Here is a 26,821-nt window from a genome sequence, read left to right on the forward strand (position 1 = left end):
GAGTTTGTATGTTCTTCTCGTGTGTGTGTGGGTATTCTCCGAGGTTAACTGAAAACGCTAAATTGCCCATATAGGTGTGAATGTGAGAGTGCATGGTTGGTCATGTCTGTGTGTTTGCCCTGCGACGGACTGGCGACCTGTCCAGCGTGTGAGCCTGCTTTTCCCCCTGTAGCAGCTGGGATTGGCTCCAGTGATCCACGACCCTGGGAGGATAAAGAGGTAGACACTGGATGGATGGGATGGTGCACATTTCAGATATTGTTTTATTTACCACCTAATGCTAATCTCCATAGATGCATCTAAAGGAGCAATGTCACCAGTAAAACTATACAAAATGAAGCAAAAGTGTCACTTGATGCACAAATTCTACCTCAGTTGTGCAACGATGCATCGTGTTTTGTTTTTTAAGTATTGGACTCAGAACCTCATATGATATACATGTGTTTTTTTCTAGATTTTCTCCAAGGTGTGGTAAGAGCTTCATTCATTTATTCATCTTCTACCACTTAATCTTCCACATGGGGGTCGTGGGGGCACTGGTGTCAATCCTATCTGACATAGTGTGAAAGACAGTTCACACAGGACGACATTGACAAACAACCATTCACTCTCACACTCACACCTCAATATAGAGTCTCTAATTTGCTTAATCCCCAAATCTGCATGGTTTTGGACAGTGAGAACCTGGAGAATAGCCCACGCACACACGGGAAGAACATGCAAACTCCACACAGAAAGACCCTTTTTCTAAACTGGGTCCTTGCTGCAAAGGCAGAAGTGCTGTGGTAAGAGCTTTCAAATCTTAAAGTTCCGTTCTGGGATTAAAAATGGATTTAAATGTCAACAGAAAGGTTAACGACCCCACATTAGTTTTTACTTTTTGTTTTCATTATTTGTTGTAGCAATGAGGACAAACAATGACACAAACGGCACTGTTTCCGACATGGCAGCTCGGGCGGACGCTGCTGTAGCATTGCTGTGTCTTGGCACGGATTTAGTTTGATTCCTGGCCGGAGAGGACTTTCCAGATAAGGAACCAGCTGGTCAACAGGAACGGAGAATCTAATTTGCTCAAGGGAGGGAAGTGCCACCATGCCTTTCTGTCTGGTTAGGCTGAGCAATCGGTCAACGCCCTGTCCAGGGCATTTCCCTGCTTTGTGATCGATGAATGCTGGGATGGGCTCCAGCCACTCTGCTGCCAGGAACAGACTAAATCAGTTGCGTAAAAATTATTACGTGTTTTCCACAGCTCAAATCTAATGGAGAAACCCCTCTGAAGAAAAAAAAAGAAAAAACACAGTGGGAGCCCTATGTGTGGCTGTCCTCACTGTCTTTCCCATCCATTGAAGCCCTTTGACTGTGGCTCATCATCCTCCACGCCTCTGCAGCATCATGTGTGCCATGCTGCTCTGTTTTGTTCCATCAAAGGACGCTATGGCTACCTCTGTCATGGAAAATATTGCTAATACAGGATTATCCTCCAAATTTTCTCTCTGCGCTCAACCACTTGCTTCAGACAAGCTCAGTATTTATCTCTGTGGCAGACCATACCAGTGATCATGATAAATATGGCTTAATGTGAGCTGATTAAAAAAAACCCAGTGCTGCAGAGTTTCAAAGTGGTGGCACAGAATCAGAGGACATATTAGACAGAGAGGCTTTATGCTTTCCTCAGGCAGTTCGTTAAAACATTTCAGAGAAACTGCCAGATACTGTTAATGCTGGATGATGTACGTAATAATCCCAACGTGTGGCTGTGTTTTGTAGAAGTGAAAGTGAGCAGGGGCTGGGGATGTTCTGTCTAATTGTAGAATTGTTTATACTGACAGATTTTTATTGCAGTCACATGTTTTATTTTATTGACAGAACAAATTGCCGCTGGACAGCAACATGACAGCAACAGCGTTTTATCGTGTTGCCTCTTCATAAATAAAAAAAAAAACTCTAAGCAACTTTACCCGCTGAGAATATGTAATGTAAGTTTGTGTCAAACAACAGTTGCAAGTGCTAATATGACACGAGTCAGTGAAAACAACCTTTTTCTTTCCGAAAAATAGGTTAATTATAGGTAAATACCCTGCCAGTCATTAATGCTGTCAGGATCACTGTCAAATTTAAGTGCAAAACCTGAGCTAACAAGCAGTTCAGAGACAGCCAATCTACCAAGATGATGCTAAGCCTACTGTAGCTTGTCTACTGTAACACACTGAAGTGTGCCCCCCACTCAGGATTACCACCTGGCTATCTCAGCTGCTCAAGAATATATTTTAACAAACAATACCTGACAAAAAGAGACTACCACGGTCAAAAAAATGCATCTACATTTACACACAAACCACATTTCATTCAGCTCTTCATGTTCAAATCATTCCCATCTCACATAAGGACCTCTCAGATCAGATCCTGGACGATAAATTACAGAGGACCCAGATTAACACCCGATAGTTCCAATTAGGCCTCGAGGGACAACCAAACTCCCTCTTCCCAACTTCCAAGAAGCCACCAGCAACACATTAAACAAACTATTTTAAAACATTTATTAAAAGTTAAAAGTGAAGTCAACTGCAGCTGGGAGGATCAGGCCTTTTATACTAAAAACATCCTGGCAGGACATTTCAGCTCCCAGCATGCACACCTGCAATCCATGGCACACACTTAAATCAACTGCTTATAGCATCAGCATCGATTCCAGCTATAGATAGAATAGTGTGATGTACGTAATGTTTATTTGTACTGTATCATTTTCAGATATAAAATAACAGAATTATTTATTAAAAAAAAAAAAAATAATAATTATAATAATTAATGATTAAGAATCGATCAAATATTTTAAGAATACAAACATCACAACAACATAATAGTGTGTTAATGATGTAAGTTCTGACAAGTGAAAGGGCTCTCGACAGACAAAGAAACCCTTATTTCCCTCCCTCTTACCAATCATTATTAATTAGTCACGTATTAACTGTTATGTATTCTTCATTAAGTCACTACAGAATGTAACCCGGGTCACCTTATGTGACCACCGTTCCCTCTAGTAGGAAAATGTAGCAACAGAAAATGTGTTGTCACCTGCAGCCTCGCCTCACCTTGGCTCTCAGTATTTGCCCGTGTGATCCACCAGAGTGTGCTGAGGCTCAGGGTCAACCAGTCCATCACTGTGGAAACTACTGCAGCTCGGCCTTCACCGCAGCTCATGACATCTTTAGCTCTACCTATCATGTGCCGTTTGATCTAATCACAGATGTCTGTTCATTGTGCCAGGTTGGACGGATACGACGCTGGGATTTTTGGTGAAACGCCAAAAACCGCAATGCAAAATACTATGTTAACAAAAAAAAAGAAGAAAAAAAGGTATTGGTAACGGTCAAAATGAAGAAAGTGTTCAGAAATGTCACAACACTGTATTGCACAGTGCTGCGGCATGACGGATTGAAGGGAAAACAAGTAGCTGCTCAGCATTAACAATGCATGTGTATGTGTGTTACATCGCTGATATATCCGCTATATATGTGTCATTTTTAATACAAAATGTCACTGAAGGACTCCAGCATTGGCACTCTCCTTCTATAACTTAATATTTAAATCTCACATGAAGAACCAAAGCACAAACCTTTAGTGACTGAAACTTGATGTCCAGCATAAATAAAGGTTTAATGTGACATTTGTTTTCTGCACTGCTGCATTACCGTCACTTTAAATGGAATGAAATAGTGCTGCAGTCGTGTGTCGAGGACACTGTCAGGATTTCGCAGGCCTTCACGTGAGCCTGGAAACACTGAGGCTCTTGTTCGTTGATGCGGAGCGCGTTGCCACAGAGTGCAAACATGATAAAACTTGTTAGTGAGGATCAAATGGAGATCTGCCTGCTCTGCTGACAGCAGATTCACTGCTGCATTTTTTTTTTTAATTCTTTCTTTTTTTTTAAACAAACTCCCAGCTGTTTGTGTAAAAACACACTGCATAGCTTTTCACTCCTTGTGTGTTGTTGGCTTGACGGAGGAGCAGTGTAATTGCTCATTGCGCAACACTTCTCAGGTCGTGCTGAAGCTGCGATGAACATTACAGCACATGTGATTCATTATAGTAAAACTTCTGTTTGTCCTGCATCCAGAAAACTCCATGTTCTCTGGGTATGCCCCGAGCAACCCTCACGCAATCCAAACCCTCTGCACTTGGAAGGAGGCTGTGCTCATTACAATTATTTTCCTTTTGGAGCGTCAGAGATAGGCTGTCTGCTTCACCATTTCATGCTTTCCTTATCTGCTTCTCTTTCCACCCATGGTAATTGAGGGTGGCTGCAGGCCAATAAAAGTCCAGAGTGAGTGGTTGAGGGGCGGTGGAGAAGGAAGAAGGACAGAAACGGAGGAGACAGAGAGAACTGCTGGAGAAGGTAGGCTGCCATTCACCAGAGAAACATGTGCACTTCTTCCCATGCTCAGTTTCTGGAAACCCAGAGCTGTGAACACTATTGATCACTGTCTCTCAATGAGAGGATTACCAAGGATTCAGACAAGGGCTTGGACGCTTACCGGTAACTCTTCTCTTGGTTGTTGGATGTCTGTTTGTGTTTTTTGTAATCCAGCATGTTGTCTTTCTGAAATTTAGAAATGCTGATTTGTATTTTGCAGATGTTCATGCATGAAGATACAACTGTCACAGTTGGAGTCTTTGGGGTTATTAGTGAACCTGCTGGTCTGACTTCAGTGGATTTAGTTGATAGTGCTGTGTTTTATGGTGAGAAAAAAGCTGTTTTGATGTGGAAATACTTTGCACTTTATCAAACTTTACTTATCTGTCCTGCTCTGCACAGCAACAGCTGCATACTGACAACACTAAACTCAGTTATCAGTGCCACTGTCATGCAAAGAATGAATGGAATCGTCTCCAGATTTTCCCTTGACTTTTTTTTTTTACTCGTCAAATGGATATTTCGTACACATTTTTTTGAACCTGTGCAAGGATATTGGATTGTGCTCCACAGCCCTGAAAGCACTGCACTTTTTTTTTTAAAAGATGAGGAATTTTGCTTGCATGCAATGAACAATAACCTTTGTGACTTCAGGCATCTGAAAGTGGTCATGATGACTAAAAAGGGATAAGACTTCTATGAGCTAATATTTTACAAAAAACATTATTTACAGATTTAAAACACTGGTAGGGCTTGGCTTTTCCCCTGTTGCTTGAATAACTTGGCAGCAGTGACTCCCACTGATCTTGGCAACCGCTTTTCACGCTGAACAGCAGTTGTTGTTTCTGGAATGGAACAACTTCCTCTTGCCAAATGTATGACAGATATCTATAATTTCGACATTTTCAGTGGAGTTAAAGGCTTTTTAAAACAAATAGAAAAGGTACAGGTATCTGTGGTCTCACACCACGGGGTTAAAACTGCAGTGATGATTCAGTGCCGTCCGCCCAACACTGAGCAGGTGAAATATTGTTTGCAGGAATTTGAGAAATCATTTGTTCAGCAGCTTCCTGAACAACATACCCAGCTGTAAGTAAACTGCGGCTAAAATTAGACTCGTAAATCTTGTGAAATCTGCAGTGTATTGAAACAAACAAAAGGCCCAACCCAGAGCAACCAAGTTATGTGAAGGTTATTTTCGCAATAACTTTCTTTTTGTACTCGAATATTCTACATACCAGAGTTAGAGTTTTGCTATTCCAACACAAAACCTGGAGCCATAAAGTGTCTGTGCAGCTCCAGGAAGGGCAGGGATCACTGAGGTCTGGCACTAACCTGCATCACATAAGCACCTGTTAATTTTGCAACACTATGCGTCCATTCCAACTCCAAGCATGACAGGACGGCACAGCATGTGTAATGTTGCGTTTTTATTCCTGGATTAAAGTTGCTTCCCTTCATTCTCACGACATGTGTTTGGTCACTGTCCACGGCCGGAATTTCACTGTCTGATGGTGTAAATGAATTCCATGTGGCTCGAGCAGAGGTGAAGAAATACTCAGGTTTAGGGAAAGTCAGTTGAGGGGAAAGGCACTCTGGCCGTACACTGCCAGTGAGGGGGTTTTCCACCAGCCTCCTCCAGCTCTCCAGTGAGGAAGAAATTCAGAAGAAATAGGCTTGCAGCTTAACGCTTCCCCACGACTGTGTTTCTTTTAATGATGACTAACACCATGAGAAAAATGCAGTCATGTAACAGAGTGTGACGCTCCGTTGGCTGCCAAGGAATAAAAGCATCATTGAGGGGAAAGCTTACATCCTGGCCATGTGCCGCCATGTTGACCCTCAAACATCCCACATAGAAAACGACTCTAATGGTCAGTTTCTTCCAATCGAAAATTCCTTCCACAAGTGTTTTATTTGACTGTTTGCAGCATATCTGGTCTTCATTTGCCACTGCTCCCTTTTTAAAGATGTCAGCAGTTTTAGTTTTTTACATGTGCTGGAAAATACTGCGAAAGATAATTGAAGAGAGCAGTGACAGGAAGAGTGCACAATATTCTGAGTTTTATCATACATATCACATGCCTCTCTTTTGTTGTTGTAATTTACGAGGTGGTGGCAGTTCTAAGAACTAAGGCTATTCGCACCGAAAATGAACAGAAACAACTAGCTGGTCCTCCTGTGTTTGTGTGAGCATTGATTCAAGGGAGTGTCTCTGAGAAGAAGAACTTTATTTTAGGTTTTTATGTTAAATCTTGGAATTAACGGGACAAATCAAAATGTTGAGCTCGTGGTGAAGCTACATGCAAAGTCAGACGAACATGAAGTCTATACCAGGGGTGTCAAACTCATTTTTGTTCAGGGGCCACATACAGCACAATTTTATCTCAAGTGGGCCGGACCAGTAAAAATAGTAAAATAATAGCATAATAACCTATGAACAACAAGAACTCCTTGCTTTTTTTTCTCCTTTGTTTTACATTTAATTAAGGATATTTTTACAAAACATGAAATTTCTTGAGAAATATAAGTGCAATTTCAACAATATCGTGCCTAAATGTACTATTTACACATCACACTGGATCTAAAAAGGCACAAACATTTAGTCACAGGTATCTGGAAGAGAAAAATATTGTATTTGACATTACGTTTAGATTGTAATCGTAGTGTGAAATTTTAACAAATTCTTCCTGTGGGCCGGATTGGACCCTCTGGCGGGCCGGTTCTGGCCCCCGGGCCGTATGTTTGACACCCCTGGTCTATACAATACAATATGGACAATTGTGTCGTTGTGTGTGGATGGTGGGATGACGGCGGCCTCTAATGTTGACAGTGGAACAGGTCAGTCCGCGTACAGGTCAGTCAGATGCGGTTTCATTGCGGACCAATGTGTAAGGGAAGCACTGTCAGATCACAAAGTCATGATTTTGGTTCTATTTCATGACTTTCAAATGATTTATACATGTTTTACGATGAGGTTGTTAACACATACTATAATAAAACAAGTATAGACAAGTTATAACACGTTGCTTCAATCTCAGCATTAGTCAATACTGCTTAATCGTACTAATTATTTACAGATTAGGAAGATAAAGTTGTGTGTGCTGACTTAACTATGATCTCAGGCTTCACAGTAAAGATGTGTTAATAACCTTATAATTAACCATGTACAAGTCCTTCATAAGCATGTCTAGCATGCGTGGTTATAACAGGTTGTTTACTAATGAATTGGTTTTGGTGTGCGGACATTAATTCAACAGTTATTTCAGAATATGTTTGGGAATCTTTCTTTTAAAATGCGTGTGGAAGTCATTTCAGCACGTAGTGGGGTGGGGGGGGGGGCCTTAGGGCTGAACACAGCAAAATCATTATGGGTTGAGTGATCATTCAGTTAGAAAACAGAATGGTTGTAGGGCACAAAACATCAGAACAAGTGAAGCCGTTTTAGCTGAGCTGACACAAAATGGCACCAAACCAAAAGAGATTAGTCATCTGTACACATTGTTTAGCAAACAAATTACCAAAACCCCAGTTTCCAGTGTGTTCAGACATGCCATGAAACATTTTGCCAGTGTGTATCATAAATCTCACTCTACTAATGACATACCTGATGTCGATGTGAGTGCTGTAATCTACGTGTTTTGAGCAGCCGTGTGACAGTGAATTACTTTATGCGCACAAGGGAAGGAAGGTATTATCCACCAGGAAGGAAAAGTGTGGGAGGGAAGCTTTTCTGATTGGGTGAACTGTATTTAGGCCAAGGGCAAGCAGTGAATGGCAAATGGCAGCAGATTTGAGGAAACAGCCGATAATCCCACAGGAAACGGTGAGCGTGGGTTTCATGACTTGCGGTCAGAGGTTTGGCGACTTGTTTTCTTAACAAAGCTGGCAGTGCCAGGCGAGCGTGCGGTGGATGAGGCTTGAAAGGAAAATGCTTAGGTGCACGGCAGCAGAGGCTGAGAGGAGTCCGATAGGAAAGATGAGGGTGTTTTATGGAGGAGCGATGCAGTGATTTGACTCTATAAATCAGTGGTTAGCCAGTGAGTTAGGGATTTATGGGCAACACTGTCTGTGGTCGCAGTGGGAGACAGGAAGTGAATGTAGCTCAAAGAGCAAACATGGGCTGATGGGATTTGCACTTGTGAGTCCCAGTGTCATTCAATCATGTTCATGGTAGGTGGCTAATGAGTAGTACTGACTTTGTAAGAGTCCTCACCACGTGTTTTTTTCCCTCCCTTCTAGGGTTTCTTTCAATGGTTTAGTATCATAGATAAAAGATTGTATGAATCATGTTTTTATTATCATGTCCCTGTTGTTTTGGACTCATCAGCAACATAATTCATGGAAGCAGCAGACCACAGTTTGGGACCAGTCTGACACCAAACCACAGATTAGTTTCAAACTGCTGCTGTGTTTTCAAGACATTCTTGTGTGCACTTATGGACAGAATGCCACAATGTTATGATGAAAAAAAAAAGATTTAATTAGCCCTAACTCATATATAAGCCAGAAATGGTTATCAATGCCCTCATTTCCTCATTTCCTCAAGAATATTGCATGTAAATAAGGAATACTATTGGTTTAGAAAATTCCAGAATACCGAATTTGTGCGAGAATGTATGATTTAGTCAGCAAGGTTGAGAAAAGTGTCAGTATTTTTTATTTTTTTTACACATGAAGTCAATCAAATAACTAAACCATATGTTAAATATCATGTAATCATCTGAATCTGCAGTTCTGTCTGTCCAGCTGGGTGACGACTTAATGAGCTGAAGAGTCAAATATTGGTAAGATGTGTTAATAAATGACTGTTTGCCTAAATGTTTTTCATATACTGTGATATACACAAGTTATTAGTGTGTCAGTCCCACTGAACTGCCCCTACATGGTCAAGGAAATTAAAAAAAAAAACAAAGTCACAAACATTTGATTTGACATTTGACAGGCCCTTTTCTACCTATCATAGATTTAGTTATAAATAATGAATGGACTGTCTTGTCTATTATATGCTTAACTGAGGCTTTGACCTGAGTGCAATGCTTACAATAGTTGAGCTTGTATGTGCATACTTCTCTGTACTAATGCCTGGAGATAACAGGGCTTCTGCCAAATGCATGTTTGAGTTGATGAAAAAAAGATGAAACCAGACATGACCTGTTCATGTTGTAAAGCAAGGAGACTGTTCTGAATGATTCATGTGGAGCAAAATGAAGTGCAATAAGACCAAATTCACATGAATATTCATGTAGGGGGATAAGAAATGTGTGAATGTATGCATGCTTTCTACTGTCACGCTCAAGTCATACGTATTCATCAAAAAGCTTCACCTAACAGTCATGTTGACCTCTGGTGCATCGTCCAGAGAGACAACACGCTCCTAATTGGCATGTGTACACAATGCTTCATTTGTTTACTGTTTGAATAAATTCATATTCTGCAGAGTCTGAAATACCAACATCCTTGTCTTATACCTCAGAGCACCCACACACACCATTCTTAATTACTCATGTGTGCAATTGCAGATAGTGGGGTAGTTTTGTTAGGGCGAGTTTTTGACATAGGTAATGGACAGGATGAGCCCAAACTGATGGCAACCAAACCTCACAAAGTAACAAAGTAACGGATAAACGAGACATTGACTTCTTTCAAAGCGAGAATAAGTCATTGACAAAATGCCACAAAGGCTTGCATTGTCCTTTTCCTTTTTTTTTTTTTCCTGCAATACAAAGCATGTTTTTCCCTTTCCCCTTAGGTGCACAATTGGAAATTGGTACTGCTGCATAATGGGTTACAAAGCGACATCCATGCATTGTGTCTTGAGATGCCTGTGCTTCATGCTTCTCCATTTGTTTAGTGCCGCTCAAGATGAAGACATAAGAAGTAAGAGTTCTTCTGTCTTCATTTTCTTCATTGTCCTCATGCTTGTTGTCCATACATTAAAAATGTCAAATGCCTATAACCAGCAAAGGTGAATTCATGTTCTAAAATATTACACCACAATCAATGTGATGTATTGAAACCATTATTATACGCTGCTAATGTTTTATTTTCCTGTCTGCCTCAGGTTGTAGGACAGCACCATGTGACTTGGTCTTTATTTTAGATGGCTCGTGGAGCGTTACAGACGTCAATTTTGAAATAGTAAAGCTCTGGCTCGTCAATATAACCACAGCCTTCAACATTGGACAGAAGTTTACCCAGGTTGGAGTTGTCCAGTACAGCGATGACCCCGTTTTAGAAATACCTCTGGGGAAGCACTACTCCACCAAAGATCTCATCCAAGCAATGGAGTCCATTGATTACATGGGGGGAAACACAAGGACAGGCACAGCCATTAAGTTTGCAACGGACAAACTGTTTGGCCTCTCTGAACGTGGCCCAATAGGCATTTCCAGAATCGCTGTTGTCCTCACAGACGGGAAGTCTCAAGATGAGGTTTTGAAGGCAGCAGAGGCAGCAAGGAAAAAAGGAGTAATTCTGTTTGCAATTGGTGTTGGTTCAGAGACAGAAGAGGCCGAGTTGAGGGATATTGCGAACAGGCCATCTTCAACTTATGTCTTCTCTGTCGAGGACTACAAGGCTATTTCCAGGATTATACAGGTCATACGACAGAAACTGTGTGAAGGTGAGTAACTGGTGATAAGTGTGTGTGTGTTTGTGTGTGAAAATCAGAGGGACATCAAATGTCTCTTTCCTGGCAGTAGCAGTGGTATTTGTCATTCTGCCTCTTCACTCTCTTCACTGTGTATCCACTATTTTTTGTTCTTTTGCAGAGACTGTTTGTCAAGCAAAAATCCCCATTGATTCCCGTGACGAGAAGGGTTTTGATATTCTGTTACATTTAAATTTGGCCAAAAAGGCCAAGAAAACACAAGCATTTTATGGCATCAATGCGTATGAAGTGACGTCTCGTCTCGACTTGAGCGAAGCGACAAGGTAATCATCTCGCTCTTATACTTTCTTTGTCATCCCTGGTGTAGCCTATACAAAATTGGCTGCCTTTTTTTCTTCTCCGCTCATCCAGAAATCTTTTCCCCGATGGCCTGCCTCCGTCGTATGTGTTCGTGGCCACGGTGAGGTATAAAGGGTCTGTGGCAGCTGAGGAGTGGGACCTGTGGAGAATCCAGAAGAGCGATGGGACGACACAAATGGCAGTGACTCTGAATGGGCTTGACCGCTCTGTCATGTTCACCACAACCAGCGAAGCACCGAGTGGAACGCAGACAGTTACGTTTTCCCACCTGACAGAAAAGGTAACGTCACAGGTAGTACTGCACTCACGTGGGTCTGAGAAAATAACCCGATGATGTCACGTGGGTTATCAACGCTTGCACAATATTAATAGATGAACAGAAAGTCTTGAGAACAAATTTGTCCTTAAAGAAGTAGGTCAGTTTTTTTAATTGGATGGAGCTGCACACATCTGCTTTGTGTTTCATTCAAAAGAGTACACACCCTTTTCTTTCGAGTGTTTTCTTCTTTTCTTTCTTTTGTTTTTTTTTTCTGTTTCGGCTTTTCAGTGTTTTTGTCAGAACACCACCATCATATTAATAACTCCTATTTCCGTTTAATTTCCAATGGCTACACAAGCTGTTTGATGAGAAGTGGCACCAGCTGAGGCTGCTGGTCACTGAGGAGGATGTGACTCTTTACGTCGACGACACGGTAATAGACACTTTGTCCTTGGAGCCCCCTATTGGCATCTTCATCAATGGAAAAACCCAAGTTGGGAAATATTACAGAAAGGAAACAACAGTGCCAGTAAGTTTGTTGATATATGTTTTGTTGTATAACTACAATGACAATGAAATGTGTTATCTTTTAGCACCGGCACAGTTGGAGTATTTGAGAGAACGAAACACTAAAATCACACAGCACAATTTATTACCACCTCAAACTGCCTGCTGAGACATGTGCAACTCTATTTCTTATTAATCTTTATTTGTCTCAGTTGGCATAATTTGACCAGAATTCCTGTATTTGTGTGCAACATATAATTGTGCTGTGTTGTAATTTGCACATCAAGGCTCTTTTAGAACATTGGAACAAATACCTCTACTAAACATAGTATTTTCAGGTCATGATACAGACAGACCCACTTCTGCAATACATCTTTCTAGTCAAATTGTCTGTTTGATTTAACATCTTTTGTTAAAAAACAATAGGGCACATTGATCATTTAAAATACCTCAAGACGCACATGTTAGCAGTTAAGTCTGGTTTGGCATTGGTTGGACCATTTGTGGTCATAATGATGGTCAGTGAAATACAATACATTTAAAATAAATTCAAATGAATCAATGCTTCCATTTTTAAACTACAACTCTAAGTTCGTCTAGCGGCAGAACATAAAATATACTTCAAATAAATAACTTAATCAGAAACAGAAATAATAGTCGATGGAGGAATAGAGTATTCTTTGTGGAAAATGGTAATTCGTGGTATTCCATATTATATGGCAGCCAATATGTTGAGTGGGTACTGACCCACTGTTATGGGGATCATTTGTTTTAAAGCACTTAACACAGTGATTGTACTTATGCGCTGTAATACAATCGGACATGTTACTGGAAATTCACAATTTAACCAGAACGGAATAACAAAATAAATCATTAGTTTGAACCGTCAGACCAAACCAAGCATTCTTATTCTGATAAAAGTTAAATTAAGCCACAGTGAGACTGATCTTTGCCGCCACTCATACAGTCACACTGGCTGGAATTAATAGAAATCATATGTGATGATTAGCTTTCTGCTTACACCGAAATAAAACAGCACTGGAGCAAGATTACAACCGACATTATTAAAATACAAAGTAATGGAATAAAAGAGTTACAACACAACATTTTCAACCACCAAGGGAGGTCTGGCATTATGTTGCTGCTTAAAGCCCAAAGAACATTTATCCTTCCAGTTATACAATCGTCATTTCATTTCATTAGCACCAAATGGAATTAAATCCTGTAAAAGCAGCCCAGTTATTCTGTTTTTAACTTGTTTACTGTCTCCATCAGGTTTGGGTTTGGGGTTTTAACAGGAAGTTCTCTCTCTCTCTCCTTTGTTTAGTTTGAAATTCAGAAACTTCGCATCTACTGCGACCCAGAGCAGAATAACCGAGAGACTGCGTGTGAAATACCTGGAGTGGTAAGTATAAGTCCGAGTGTCTGCTTGGCTCTGAGAGCCAGTCTGAGAGCAACACAGATGACTTCTTCTCACCTACTCAGTCCAGTCACATCTGTTTCTGCTCTGACACGCGCCACGCTGTGTTTCATCCTGTGATTTTATTATCAGTCACCTCCATATCTCATGCTGCATGGCGTGAAATGAAGCTGTCTTGCTTAGTATTTCACCACTATACTGTGTTTTAGTAGTGTCGCAGTGAAGATGCAACCTCAGCATATCACATTTTAAAGCCCATCTGTTTATGCATAATTTGCTGGAAGAGGAAACCATGGCTCAGCTTCAAACATGGTGTTAGTGAAGCAGTGGCGCGTTGTTTTGTTGCCTTGAAAATTGCCGCAACCACAAAGCCAGTGCCAAATTAGTGTTCGCGATGTCGGAGATATTGGATAAAGACATCAAAAGAGAAAAGATGAGAAGGTAAAAAACTAAAACTAAAGTTTGCCAAGCAGCCCCCCCACCGTCTTCTTTATCAATTTCTATTTCAAGGGAGACACATATTATAACTCCTTGGCAAACTCTCACAAGATTTGATTTCAAAAGAAAATATATTTATGGTTCAACTTTAGTTGAACCATAAAGTTCATTATAAATACAGTGAAGCAGTTTAACAAGACATGTAGTTTTTGTGACTTGTACTGGGCATTTTTGACCAAATAATCAACAAATAAATGACCGATCATAAAAATGTACTATTTACATGTGTTCATTTCAGTGCTCGAACAGTCCTGATTACACTGAACCCACTAAAGAACCTTGCGTTTGTCCGGCTGGACCACCTGGACCTCCAGGAATGAAGGTCAGTTGATCGCTATCGTCTCATTGTTTTGTTTGTTGTCTTGTGTCATGTTGTTGTTGTTGTATATATCTGATAAGAAAATATTGCAACAAGAACACCAACCACGTCAGTCATCAGAGCTGAACGTTGGTTAAATATTTACTCACATTAGCAGGGGTCTGTTTAGATTAAGCAGTAGCACTGGTGTGCATACAATCCTAAATGGCTTCTGTTTGGAGAAGATAGCAAAGGTTTTTTTTCTATTAAATGTGTGCTCAGGTGATCTAATAGTTATGTGATGAGAACAGGCATGAAGTTGCACTTTAACGAGACATTAACTCTTAACGACAGTCATTACATCATGCAAACAAAGATCTTTAACACTGTGGACTGCTTAAACACATTTCTCTTTCTGCTGCTGGACACACACTGTTTTATGAAACAGAAACACACCTAAAAGCCTATCTTCTCCACTTAGGCAAATTGAGGCTTGCTGTGTGAGTGAGTCACAGTTAGTCCTTTAAGATCCTCTTTTATTGTACTATGGCTGCTGAAAACAACCCAGATCACCAAGTTAAACATTAGTCAGAATGGAAAATTACCAAGCATTAGAATCCCTTTCTTAATTGATCGCAGGGTATTAAACCAGCTTTGGCTTCGAGTAGCCCCTGCCACGGAAAACTTTCAAACACAGAACTCAGAGAGATTCCCCTTGAGCAACTAAATCTTTTGTTATTAAAATGTGCATGGTTTCAAACATGTATCTGCTGAGCTATTACTTCATTTAATAATAGATCCAAAAAGCTGGAGCCAGAGTTGGCTGGCAAATTGACATTTTTCTTGAGAAAGTACAGTGTGTATAATAGTTTTTTTCATGAGAACATGTGAAAAAAAACAGAAATCATGACGATATGATTGATATGTTGCCTCCTTCCACTTTCTATAGGGAGAACAAGGAAGCGCTGGCAAACCTGGTCAGCCTGGACCTGCTGGTGCTGATGGTAAGCCTGTGAGTACTACATAGTTCAATATACAAACATACAGTACACAACTGTCACAGCAGCGTCTGAGAAAATGCAAGACCCGTTCGAATTCATATACCCATTAGGTCATGAGAGTTTCTGCTTGTTAAATCTGTGTGGTTATTAGCGCATCGCAGAAACTCAACACACAGCGGTAAATAAGTCTGTTTTTCCAATGTGTAGATGAAAAACATGCCTGATGATTGCAATAGTGGCTGCACAGTGGGGATTGTGTGTGTGAGGGAAAATCAACCAGAAGTGAACCACAAACTCTGCTGCATAACATGATCAAAAACTCAGAGAGAAAATCAACTCCCATTGCCTAGAGACACTCAGACAACATGGACACAGCTGACGAGATCCAAATGTTTAACAAAATGTCATTTTCTCCCATCCTGCTTTGGTTAAATTTAAGGGTTTCCCTGGTATTAGAGGGACTCCGGGGCTGCCAGGTTCACCAGGAGTAGAGGTAAAGAAAATGTTACTTGATTCTACCTCAACCATAAATTCCATATCAGGATTAGAAGATTTGAAGCTGGTTTCCCTTTTGTTACCTCTGCCAGGGACAGCCTGGGCCACGTGGGTACAAAGGGGAGCAAGGAAGGCTTGGTGTTACGGTATGAAGGTCACATTTATAGAACAACGTGTTTCGTTGTCATGCAAGCGGCACTAATGTATGAAAAAAAATCCAATGTCGTAATACAAGTCTGTACTTTCAGGGTCCCAGGGGTATGCCTGGATTACAAGGATCTCCCGGGAAACCAGGAGAGAAGGTGGGGATATCAAATAATGCCACCTACATTTGTGTTTTTGACAAAGTGATCCATGTTGTTTGTGTTTGGCATGAATCCACATGCTGCTGACTGATGTAAGGTGATATTTTATGGTGAATCCTCTTTGTTATGAGATCTAATTTAGGGATGGACAGAAAAACACTGTTAGATGCATCAGCTTGAGCTGTTTAAGCACTTGTGCATCAATCATTCTGGAAACCATATGGTATTAATATAAACCCAGTTCCCTTGGGACCTTCCATACTGTGGGACAAGCACTCTTTGCAGAGAGCGCGCAAAGGGCCATCAGAGACTTTTTAAATCTGTTGATATTTCCTGACTCTTGTTCTGCACTTTTACTTAGTAAAGTCACACTGGCACTTTTTTTCTTGTTGCTTTGTTTTTCCCTTCACTTGCATTTTGCTCCCTGTCACTAAATGCATTTAATGTACATTGTAATTAGTCTTTAATTTGTCAAAAATTGACAGCTCAACTTTTCTCACATTCAAGACTAGTGTGAGTTTGGACACCTACATTAAAAAGTATGGAGGTAATAAACAAACCAGAAACTGAGCTGCAGGATGGTAAGAAATCAATAAAAAAAATGTTGTCCAATCACACAAAAGGGGAATTGCAAATCACTGCAAAGGCCACTTAGTTTCCACATAGTATCAAAGAATGAACTTCCCCAATGATGCAAGGTTAACAACAGTTTAAATTAAATCCTAATCACCATGGAAGGATCAATTCCAACATTAAATCATTTCTTCCTTGTGCCTAACCTACATCCCCAGAAGACGTCATCCAAATCTGTCCTGTACGTTTAGCGCTAGGTTGCTCACAGACAGAAAAACGCAGCCAAAAACACAACCTCTTAAGTGAAGGTAACAGCCCTGTGCTACATTTTGCGTCATTGTTTGACATACGGGACACAAGCAATGCATCCTCTCCAGATTGCATCACTCCTCTCACATCATCTTACCTTGTAAACAATGTGGCCAACATCTGCCATTTTGCTCCAGAGGAGAACAGTGTATGTGAGAGAGTTAGAGTTAGAGTCACGTTTGAAAACAGTCTCAGTTGCATGCAGACATGTCTGCACCTGGAGCAAATCCTCCCGTACCATCTGCCTCATTATTAGAGATTCACTTTCAGCTGTTGGGTGCGTCAGTTAAAGTTTTTGCTTGTTTTTCGGATCTGTCTTTGATCAAGATCAAATATGTCTTTCTTTTTTTTTTTTTGAGTGAGTTACTGTTACATAATACAGTCACTCCAACCAGTTGTCGTCTTCCAACCAGAGGGTTGTGGCCTTTGTTCCACTGCGCTGCAAGTCTAAAGGCCAATGTGTCCCTGGGCAACACACGTAACCCCAAATTGCCTGATATACTGTATATCCTACGCCTGGATAAATGGGAAAGGTTGTGTCAGGAAAGGCATCCGGTGTAAAACTCTGCCAAAGCAACAATACATATAGGAAAAACCCATTGTGGCAACCCTTGTGGAAGTAGCAGAAATAAAACAAAATAAACTTCAGCAAATTCATTCATCGTGGTCAAGTAAAAACGTGTCTTGGCGAGTAAAGGAACACTAAAGAGCATACGTGCACAAAAGTCTTCAGTCAGCAGGGAGCCACTTTCTCTGAAACCTCAGGGGAATTCTTATCTTGTAAAGTCGAAGGATTTTCTTTGGATACAATCTTACAAACTCACACTCCAAATAGTTACCATATTGTAAGACCACCAAAGGGTGCAGTCTAATTTTCCTGGCATAGGATCTAGAGAATGGAAACATGAGCTGTCAGCTAAATTAGGTCTTAAGTACATAATTCCGGAATACAAGAGGAAGAGGGACTGTTCGCCAATTCGACAAAGTGGCTGTTTGTGTACCCACATGCTGTGGTATTCACTCATTCATCACCGATCTGCAATTGATCTCCACAGTGTGAACTTACCTTCAGTACTTTGTGCAAACACATCTCTCTGCGCGGTTTGTTTTGGACTCGAGTTGCACTGGCAAACAGTTTAGCTGTGACGCTAATTACTAAGTCCAAGTTGTGATACCAATGGAACGCGATAACATGCTCATGTGACCTGTTTGTTGATTTTAGCTTAATGTGTAATTCATCGTCTTTTCATCGACTTTTGATTCAAAATATTTTTTGCACATGAGGCCAAAATAAAAATAAAGTTCCCCACAAAAGTCTCCAAAGCAGCCAGTGATGAGACAATGTAGCTAGGGATCAGGAGTTGACTACATTATGCACAGAGCGTTACTTACAACTTTCATTAAAATATCAATCAGGCCAGCAGTGTGTGCTGAGAGTGAATAATGTGTTACAGAAAAAAACATTACATGACAGTTTTAAGTGGCAAAACTGTTGTGTTAGTGCTTCAAGTTGTTGTCAAGACTCGAAAAGAAAGTTCTTAAAAACACATACCCTTTACTATTTCTTTACAAAAACCACAATTTTTTATTCTGAAAACGTGAATTCCCTTATGTTTTGCAGAATTTTACACATACTAATGTACATTTTTATGTTTATGTTTCAAGAAAAAATAAGGTTAATCAGTTGCTGATGAGTGAGTCAATTGTTTACCTATATTAGATACTGTCAAATTAACATCTTAAGAGATCAGGAACAAACAATAAATGTCATGTTTTTGTTTTGTTTTTTTAGATTACATCAAATTAACATTTAAGTATTGTTTCCAGGGCTCTGAAGGATCATCAGGTCCTGCAGGGCTACCAGGGAAACATGGCCAAGTGGTAAGGACACAGACAAACCGAATGTCTCAAATCAGTCCGGGACTGAAGATGACACAATGAAGTAACGTTGCTTTAATTTGTATGATATTTCAAGGGTGAAAAGGGAAGCGTGGGACCTCCTGGGCCACCTGGTTATTCAGGAGAGCCTGTATGTATACAGTAAATCCATTCACGTTCATATCTAGAACTTTTGTTGTATTTTAATTCTGTGAAAAATCTGTCTTTTCATTTCAGGGCCAACCTGGGAGAGATGGAAAGGAAGGACTTCCGGGGAGTCCTGGTCAAAAGGTTGGTCTCGACAGTTCAGGGAAATAATGGTAGCACATTTAAAAGTCCATGTTTGTCAACCATGAAAATGGAGCCATCCAGTGACGTCTGTCTTTTTCTTCCACTACCCATTTGAAAACTGAACGTTGAGTTTGTTCTTCATGTTTTACGCAGATGTCTTTAAAGCACAGCATGTAAGAATTAGTGACATCTAATGTTAGTACTGCATGCGTACTGTGACAAGCAGAGGACTCCTCCTCTCACTCCTCCCTTTCCCACAGGGAACTACAGTGGCCTTCACATACCAGAAAGCATGTTGTTCTTCTTCAATTGTGTAGTAAACTTCAAAATGTGAAACGCATGCTTTGGCTGGTTTGTTCATTTCTTGCTGCTTTAGAAACATGGCAGCACTAAATGTTGTCCTCCGTTAAGCAAGGACTCAAAGTGCATTTAAAATGTGTATTTTAAGGCTATGACAACCGACCTTGCAACACTAGACTACTGGATTTTTATGCCATCTTCAGTAGTTAGCTGCTGATATGTGTATATTCAAATAGAAATTTAGTTAAATGAAATGCATAATAATACTTTGATTTCTCCACTCTGTAAAGGGAGAATCCGGTGCCAGTGGCATTCCTGGACTTGATGGAAGCGCAGGACATCCTGTGAGTTGTTCACACAGATGTTTGTTTCAATGTTTGGTATTTTCTGTTATGCTATTGCTGTAGATCTTCACTTGGACTCCTAGAGTTAGTAGAATAGAGGATTTTATGCAAAATGTAATGCAAGCTGTGCATGAAGTAAATTAAACAGCCTATCATATTGTGAAACGGTTCAATGTGTGCGAGGTACTTTAAAGGTCCACAAAGATCTCACATGATCAGCTATAAAAAAAGTATTCATGAAATAGATGCATGCTTTTTTTTTACTTCAGCAAGACTGCAGTGTGTTAACATAGTGTCAGCAGAATAGAGAGGACCCCTGACAGGCAGTAAATTAGGGGTATTTCCCCTGAAGTTCATCCCAGGATAACCCTCTTATGTAACAAACAGACTTGGGCCATAATCTAACACAGTGAAAGTAACTCATCCAGGGAATGCTGTGTAGCTCTGGCAAATCTGTTTTAGGAAGAAAGTGTTTCAACTGGGCAGCCACCCCACGTATCATGATTGTAAGTGCTGTCCAAAAGTTAGGGATGGATCCACAGCGATGAGTCAGTTGCTCCACAAGGCTGTAAGCCATATTCTCCCCCCTCCCACCCCACACACACACACCACCACCAGAACAATAGAATTAGCCATGTATCCAAGACAAACAAAAAAAACATTAGTACTGTACTTCCTTAAGTTGAATCAGTTTGATAGTGCAGGTCTAAACATCCTATCAGTATTTTTTAACATAAACAAGTGTGTCTGGGTGGCTGTTTCTTTGCCTGCCACTTTAATTAATTTACTCCACACACATGTTTCTCAAACTTTTTTTTGAGAGGGAACCACTAAGCATCTGCAAGTGTTTACCACAGAAGAAAGCAACTATGTTTAACTGCGCTTAACTGATTAAACCTTAAGTGTGTTATTTATTTATACATTTGTGTCTGCTGTTGTCCTTTTACCAACTGCATCTAAATAGCAACTGTTTATCCCACTGCATTTATCAGTAAATAATCACGCTGATTCAGCTTTTGTTCTCCTAATGCTCGGTGTGATGAAGCTTAGACTGCTCAATTCAAATGAAATATCATCGTTAATTTTTTATTATTATTATTGTTGCTTTGGAGTGATTCTATTAACAGAATACAGCTGCTACAATTTGTGAAACACGTCTAGTGACCTTTTGCTTTTACAGAACATTTGGCTTCATTTGTTGCTGGCACAGTGAAGTGATTATTTCCGTTCTATGAAAGGACGTAAAATGGAACCTGCAGACCTCTCTGCTGTTTTATTAACCGTTGGGAAACACTGAAACTGAAGTATACAATTCTAGCGGATATTAAAGCACGTTTTGGGAAATTTCTCAGGGCTGGATTAACAAATGGATGAATAGCTGTTATAGTTCTCACACTGATGTTCCTTTTAGTCTCCTTGTCTCCTTAACAGTATACATGTTTTTTTGTATTCTCGTTCCCAGGGTTTACCTGGATTACCAGGAACTGCAGGCCTGGACGGACAAAAGGTAAGACATTATCAGCAGACGTGCAACGGCCACTGATCTGTTAGTTTGTTCCTTCTTTATGATAACATTTGACTGATTCTCATTTAAGGGGGAAGCAGGTTCACCTGGCCTTAAGGGCTTTAAAGGATCGTCTGGCCCTCCTGTGAGTTAACGGCTGATGAACACCCATCAAAGTGTTAATCCTGAACCTGAAAATGTACCTAAACAATCTTCTTTGCTCTCCCCACAGGGTGATCTGGGTTTACCTGGTGTACCTGGTTTGACAGGACCAACTGGACAAAAGGTAATCAGATATGATTATTGGAACATTTCCTTTGATCTTCCTTGGACTGTTGTATTAGGGATGACAAGCTACAATATAAAACTATTTCATATCTTTAAAAAGGATAAAATGTGCATTAAATACAAAGCAAGTTAATTCCTTTCTACATCGCTGGGCCTGTGAGAACAGTGGCACTAACTGTGACCCAGAATTTTGCAGTTCAATCTACACAACCTGCAGGCTGAATGATACGGACTCTTGGCACAGTGTAGTACATTAAAGCTGTCAACAGGTATGGATGTTGTGTGATCCTGTAATCACAAGCCCTACATGAACCAACGGATGCAAAGCACATTATTGCACAGCAGTTTTTTTTAGTTCAAAACTTTGTATTTTCCTGGAAACAACTAAACAAAAACTTAATGGAAAGTTGCGTATGTCAGCAGCATGAACATGTTTGGTTTGGTCACTAGTTTTTCTAAAATACACTTGAACACAACTCATGAACTCTTGGCCACTCCAGCATTAGTAATTTAAGGGACATTCTGGTACTATTGCTTTTGTCAGTGGAAATGTAAGCAGTCTGGGCTTTTCTGGTCTGGACATTCTGTCTCCTCATCACTTTTCATTTGTCCATTTGCCTGTAATAATTCAGTGTGTGTATTGGTGCATGTCACACAAAGTAAAAACCTAAGGACAAGCAGGCATTAGACTCGCTACTGGTGATTCTTCCAATGAACAATATGGCGAATGTGCAGTTGCAATACCTTAAAACATGAAACAGGAAAAGGTAATAATAATGTTATATAGTGTAAATTGGACAATTCTCACACTATGTTCTCTGTAATGTAAGACGTGTTTTTTTTTCGTTATCAAGGGGAATAAGGGTGAAAGTGGAAGTCCAGGAATACGAGGAACGCCAGGCCCTTTGGTATGTTTCCATTCAAATAATCGAATATAAACCAGGTGGTGCCTTAAAATACTTTAAATAAATACATTATTTTAAAGGGGAACACAGGGGAACCAGGAGGAGCAGGTCAGCCAGGCCACCCTGGCATGCCAGGCCTGAAGGGCAGCAAGGTAATCCGTTTATTTCGCTTCTGTTATTCCTGTACCCCTTTATGAAAATGTCAACATTGTTTTCACTTGCTGGTTGAGTTAAATTCAGAGAAGTTGTAGTATATCCAAAGAAAGTTGAAAAAGTTGACATGAAGTCTCAACTTCTATAACAGCAATTGCTATATTTGTAGTCACTTCTTAGGCAGGGACTGTAGCAATATGTGCTACAAAACATCTGTAAAATGATAAACTATGTTTTTACTGTTCACCAGGGACAAAGGGGAAATCTAGGTGAAAGCGGAGTGACGGTAAGACCAAAATCACACTGCCACCCTACATCATTGTTCTCAGAGGCTAATCACACAATAACCTGACTGACCTCTGTAATGCTTGTATTAAATCTAGACCAATAACTGGCACTTAGAGGTTAAGAGCACATCTCTGGTAGAAAACAAACATGGCCTGCACGGTATCTGCACCGAATTTCGGAGAAACTTTGTTCCAAAAAGACCCTCAAAAAATCCCATTTCCACTGGTCGGTTAAAACCACAGTAGAACTTCAAATCAAATCATTTTTGCAAGTGTGTAATTAAAGAAGTCCGAATTGGCAAATCCCTGTTTTTGAAGGAAAATGCTGTCTTTGATTCACTAGAATCAAGATCAACATAATAAACATAGGTTTGCTGATCTAAAGACTTTGTGGATTTCTCCACTGTGAGTCATGAAAACCATAACTGAAAGTGTATTTCAACATAATAGGTGCAATCATATACAGTACATAATGTGTTAAATGACTGTTTTAACCCTCTGTATTACAAGTGTGATGTTATGATGGTAATCTAATCTCTAATCTCACCAGGGACTAAAAGGTGAAAAAGGAGGACATGGTCGACCGGGGGATCGAGTGAGTTTCTTTGATCAACTATTTTAATGACCACATTTTGTAAACTCTTTGATTTACATGACAATAATCACATATTGTGCTTTTATTCAGTGATGTGAAGTTTCTTGTTTCTTTACCATGAAAAAAATCAATGTGTTATCGTCCAAAATTCTGACCGTTGTTCTGATGACATTTTTAATCAGTGTGTAAGGTTCAATGGAAGATGCTGGTGTAGTTAAAATTAGAAAATTAGAAAAAATAAATAAATAAATAAAAAATCTTGACAGTCAATACTGCCACCATGTGGCCATTTATAGACCATTTCAGAAAAGTTAAAAACTCCACTTCATCTGTCCTATATACTTATTTTCTTCATTTTTAAATGTTAACATGTGTATATTTTATCACTTCTTAGGTTTTTGAAGATGTTTGTATTCACATCATTTGGGTTTGATGTTCCCTGCCCTTCTAGAATGTGTTACTTAACTTCTTACCCATGTCAGTAATTTATTATATATTTATTATAAACAAAGAGCCAATTGCTAATTAAAGGTCAAATTGTTGAAAACTTGTTATTGTTCACACTGAGCCAGTTTCAAGGTTGACTCCAAGAGAAAGCTATTGTGTTCATTCCATGCCAGGAAGAACCCAGTCAGAGCCGGATGCAACCGAAAATATATACTGTACAATAATGAGTATTATTATACTGGGAGAGTTTGTGTCTTCATGATTCTAATGAAATGGTTAAAGGTCATTAGACAGATGATTATATGGGTCATCTTGAGGGCTGATCTTGAGAAGTGAAGGAGGCAAAAGGTTGTGTTACACACCTGTCTTGATGTTGCACATCAGCAGAATCCAGGGCCTACGTTGTCCCTACTTTCTTTAGTTTTTAATGATCTACCATGACTTTGATTGACAGGGCTCCGCTGGTCTAACAGGATTTAAAGGAGAGGTATGTTAAGATTAATGCATTAATTCATTTTCTGGAACACAGCTTGTGTTGTCATATGCCATGTTCACACTGGGTTTGTATTTTGCCAGAAAGGGACAGCAGGTGATCCAGGGCAGAGAGGTCAAGAAGGCCAAATGGGACGTCCTGGACAGCCGGGTCAATCAGGCCAACCTGGCCCACGGGGGCAGCAGGGGGACACTGGTCCAGCTGGCCCACCTGGACCAGAAGGCAGATCCGTATGTGTATTATATACACACTGTATGACACTTGTTGGCTCTTGTTGTGATGTTTGAGATTCACTGACATAAATAAAGATTTACTGGAGATACATATGATCCGTTGCTCTATCACAGGAAAGTGCCATGTCGGACAGTCACATCCGGCAAATCTGCAGAGATATTCTTCAGGGTGAGTATCACCAGGCACTGACCAATGATGTGTTTCATTATGTTTTCACACAACACTTCTGAAATCTTTTTATTGCCACTCTTAGCCGAGCTGCCTTTGTTGTTGATGAGCAACCAGCAGAGTAGCTGCTCCCGATGCCAAAGTCGGCCTGGATCTCCAGGTACTCCGGGTCTACCTGGGCCCCAGGGACTCAGGGGTCTTCCTGGACTCAGTGGCTCCAGGGGTCAGCCAGGCCACCTGGGTCGGCCAGGGCGTCCTGGTATCATCGGGCTCAAAGGTAAGCGCAGGCATCAAGTCAACAGAATCTTATGAAAACCGCTTTGTGGGTAGATCTAAGAAGGACACTTGTGTTTGCAGGAGAACCAGGCTTCAAGGGTGAGAGGGGGAATCCTGGTCCAACCAGGATGGGAGATCAAGGACCACCTGGACCACCAGGTAAATATCATAATAAATAATCCAAAGTTTTTACAGAAAATCATGTGGGAATTAAAGCTACTGTCACTGACATCATGTTTTGCGTAACCTTTGACTAACCCATTGTTATGTTGCTGCCTTTAGTGTTACCCTCCCTGCTCCCTATATCACCTCATGAATGCTTTTGGTCTTTGGGGGCATTTGATGACTGACATAAAAAATAATCTCCTAAGAAGGCCCTCATGGTAGAGTTCTGAGTTGAATTAGATGTTTTGGGGTACAGCAAGGGTTACTGTTCTTCGGTCTTCTCTCTTTTCCACGAAAAGAACGTTCTTGTTGGTTTGACATCTCCTTTGATTTATGTGACACTTATCCAAAAGTTATATTATTAGTGTCTGACTTTACTGGTGTGAACCATTACTTTAGCCTGATTATTGTTTGGTATTTTATCACCACAGGTCCAATGGGTCCCCAGGGATATGGTAAGCCTGGTCCTCCAGGTAATTCTGGACCTCCAGGTGTAAATGGAGCAGAGGGTAAGGGTGGTAATCCTGGCATCCCTGGCCAGACTGGAGTGTGTGATCCATCCATGTGTTATAGTGGCATGATGAGGCGGGATCCTTACAGCAAAGGGCCAAACTATTGACATGGTTACTGCAGGCACCAGTCCAGAGCTGATGTGGAACAAGCAGCTATTCTCAGGAAGATCTCATCCTTACAGTTCCTCTCCTGTCATGGAAACAAAACGGACCTCTTGTGACACCTTGTGTGTGATCTCAGACTGTCAACAAAACTCCTGTCACATTTTATCCTTTGTTTTTTTTTGTGTGTGTGTTTGTGTGTTTTTTTTTTAAATTGTTCATGTCTTTGAACATAACTTTAGAGGTTTTAATGGTGTTAAGAGAACTAACAATAACAATTGGCTCCAGTTAATTCTCCTCTGATCACCTTGGACTCATGTATGTATTAGTGTTTGGATCTCTTTCAGTGCAGTATGGCTGGTACATTTTACCATATTGCCCCCTGGTGTTGCTTTGTTGCATGTCACTGCCTCAATTTTCAAAGGTAAAGTGAATGGGTGCTATTAAACAGAGAACAGAAAATGACAAATACAACTTCTATCCTTAATAACTTCTACGCTCAGTGATTTCACCATAAATTATGTCAGAATTCATCATTTTTCAGCACAAAACTGTGAGTTTGATTTCCTGTAGCTGGTTATAAGCTGCTGTAAGCCTGTGTTCCTGATGCATCCAGTTTGACTGATAAACACTTAAAGCCTTTTTTACGTAAGCTAATACTGTGTATCATATAAGATAAATAATACCTCCCCCTATTATAAGTTCATCCATGTGTCATTTTATTCCATTTACAAAGTAAAATGTTAACAATTGAAGTTTTATGTTGCCAAGGCTTACTTTTCATTACTGTAGCAGGTATTGTATTGTTATTTATGAGTCATAATTGTATT

At 40.3% G+C, this 26,821-nt stretch overlaps 1 protein-coding gene across 1 annotated transcript; it reads left to right on the forward strand.

The window, feature by feature from the left end:
* The first annotated feature begins 4,399 nt into the window (after positions 1-4,399).
* On the forward strand, positions 4,400-26,686 carry col21a1 (collagen, type XXI, alpha 1). The gene is made up of 30 exons (XM_058651419.1): positions 4,400-4,534; positions 9,147-9,198; positions 10,164-10,291; positions 10,476-11,036; positions 11,185-11,347; positions 11,436-11,664; positions 12,002-12,172; positions 13,478-13,555; positions 14,307-14,390; positions 15,316-15,378; positions 15,807-15,860; positions 15,955-16,008; positions 16,111-16,164; positions 18,877-18,930; positions 19,025-19,078; positions 19,165-19,218; positions 19,809-19,862; positions 21,325-21,369; positions 21,458-21,511; positions 21,599-21,652; positions 22,509-22,562; positions 22,640-22,711; positions 22,963-22,998; positions 23,550-23,594; positions 24,496-24,528; positions 24,618-24,764; positions 24,882-24,936; positions 25,022-25,213; positions 25,294-25,371; positions 25,809-26,686. The coding sequence occupies exons 3-30, from the start codon at positions 10,195-10,197 to the stop codon at positions 25,994-25,996; spliced, it is 2,877 nt and encodes a 958-aa protein (XP_058507402.1). The 5' UTR covers positions 4,400-4,534; positions 9,147-9,198; positions 10,164-10,194; the 3' UTR covers positions 25,997-26,686.
* Positions 26,687-26,821: the final 135 nt, after the last annotated feature.

Source organism: Solea solea, chromosome 15 (assembly GCF_958295425.1).
Source record: "Solea solea chromosome 15, fSolSol10.1, whole genome shotgun sequence".
Lineage (NCBI taxonomy): Eukaryota > Metazoa > Chordata > Actinopteri > Pleuronectiformes > Soleidae > Solea > Solea solea.

What these genes read in the sequence shown, in the direction of transcription:
- col21a1 (XM_058651419.1), top strand. Translation starts at nt 10,195, where the DNA reads ATGGGTTACAAAGCGACATCCATGCATTGTGTCTTGAGATGCCTGTGC. An exon ending in GAGGAACGCCAGGCCCTTTG is followed by an intron (nt 22,563 to 22,639) that starts GTATGTTTCCAT and finishes ATTATTTTAAAG; the next exon opens with GGGAACACAGGGGAACCAGG. An exon ending in TAACAGGATTTAAAGGAGAG is followed by an intron (nt 24,529 to 24,617) that starts GTATGTTAAGAT and finishes GTATTTTGCCAG; the next exon opens with AAAGGGACAGCAGGTGATCC.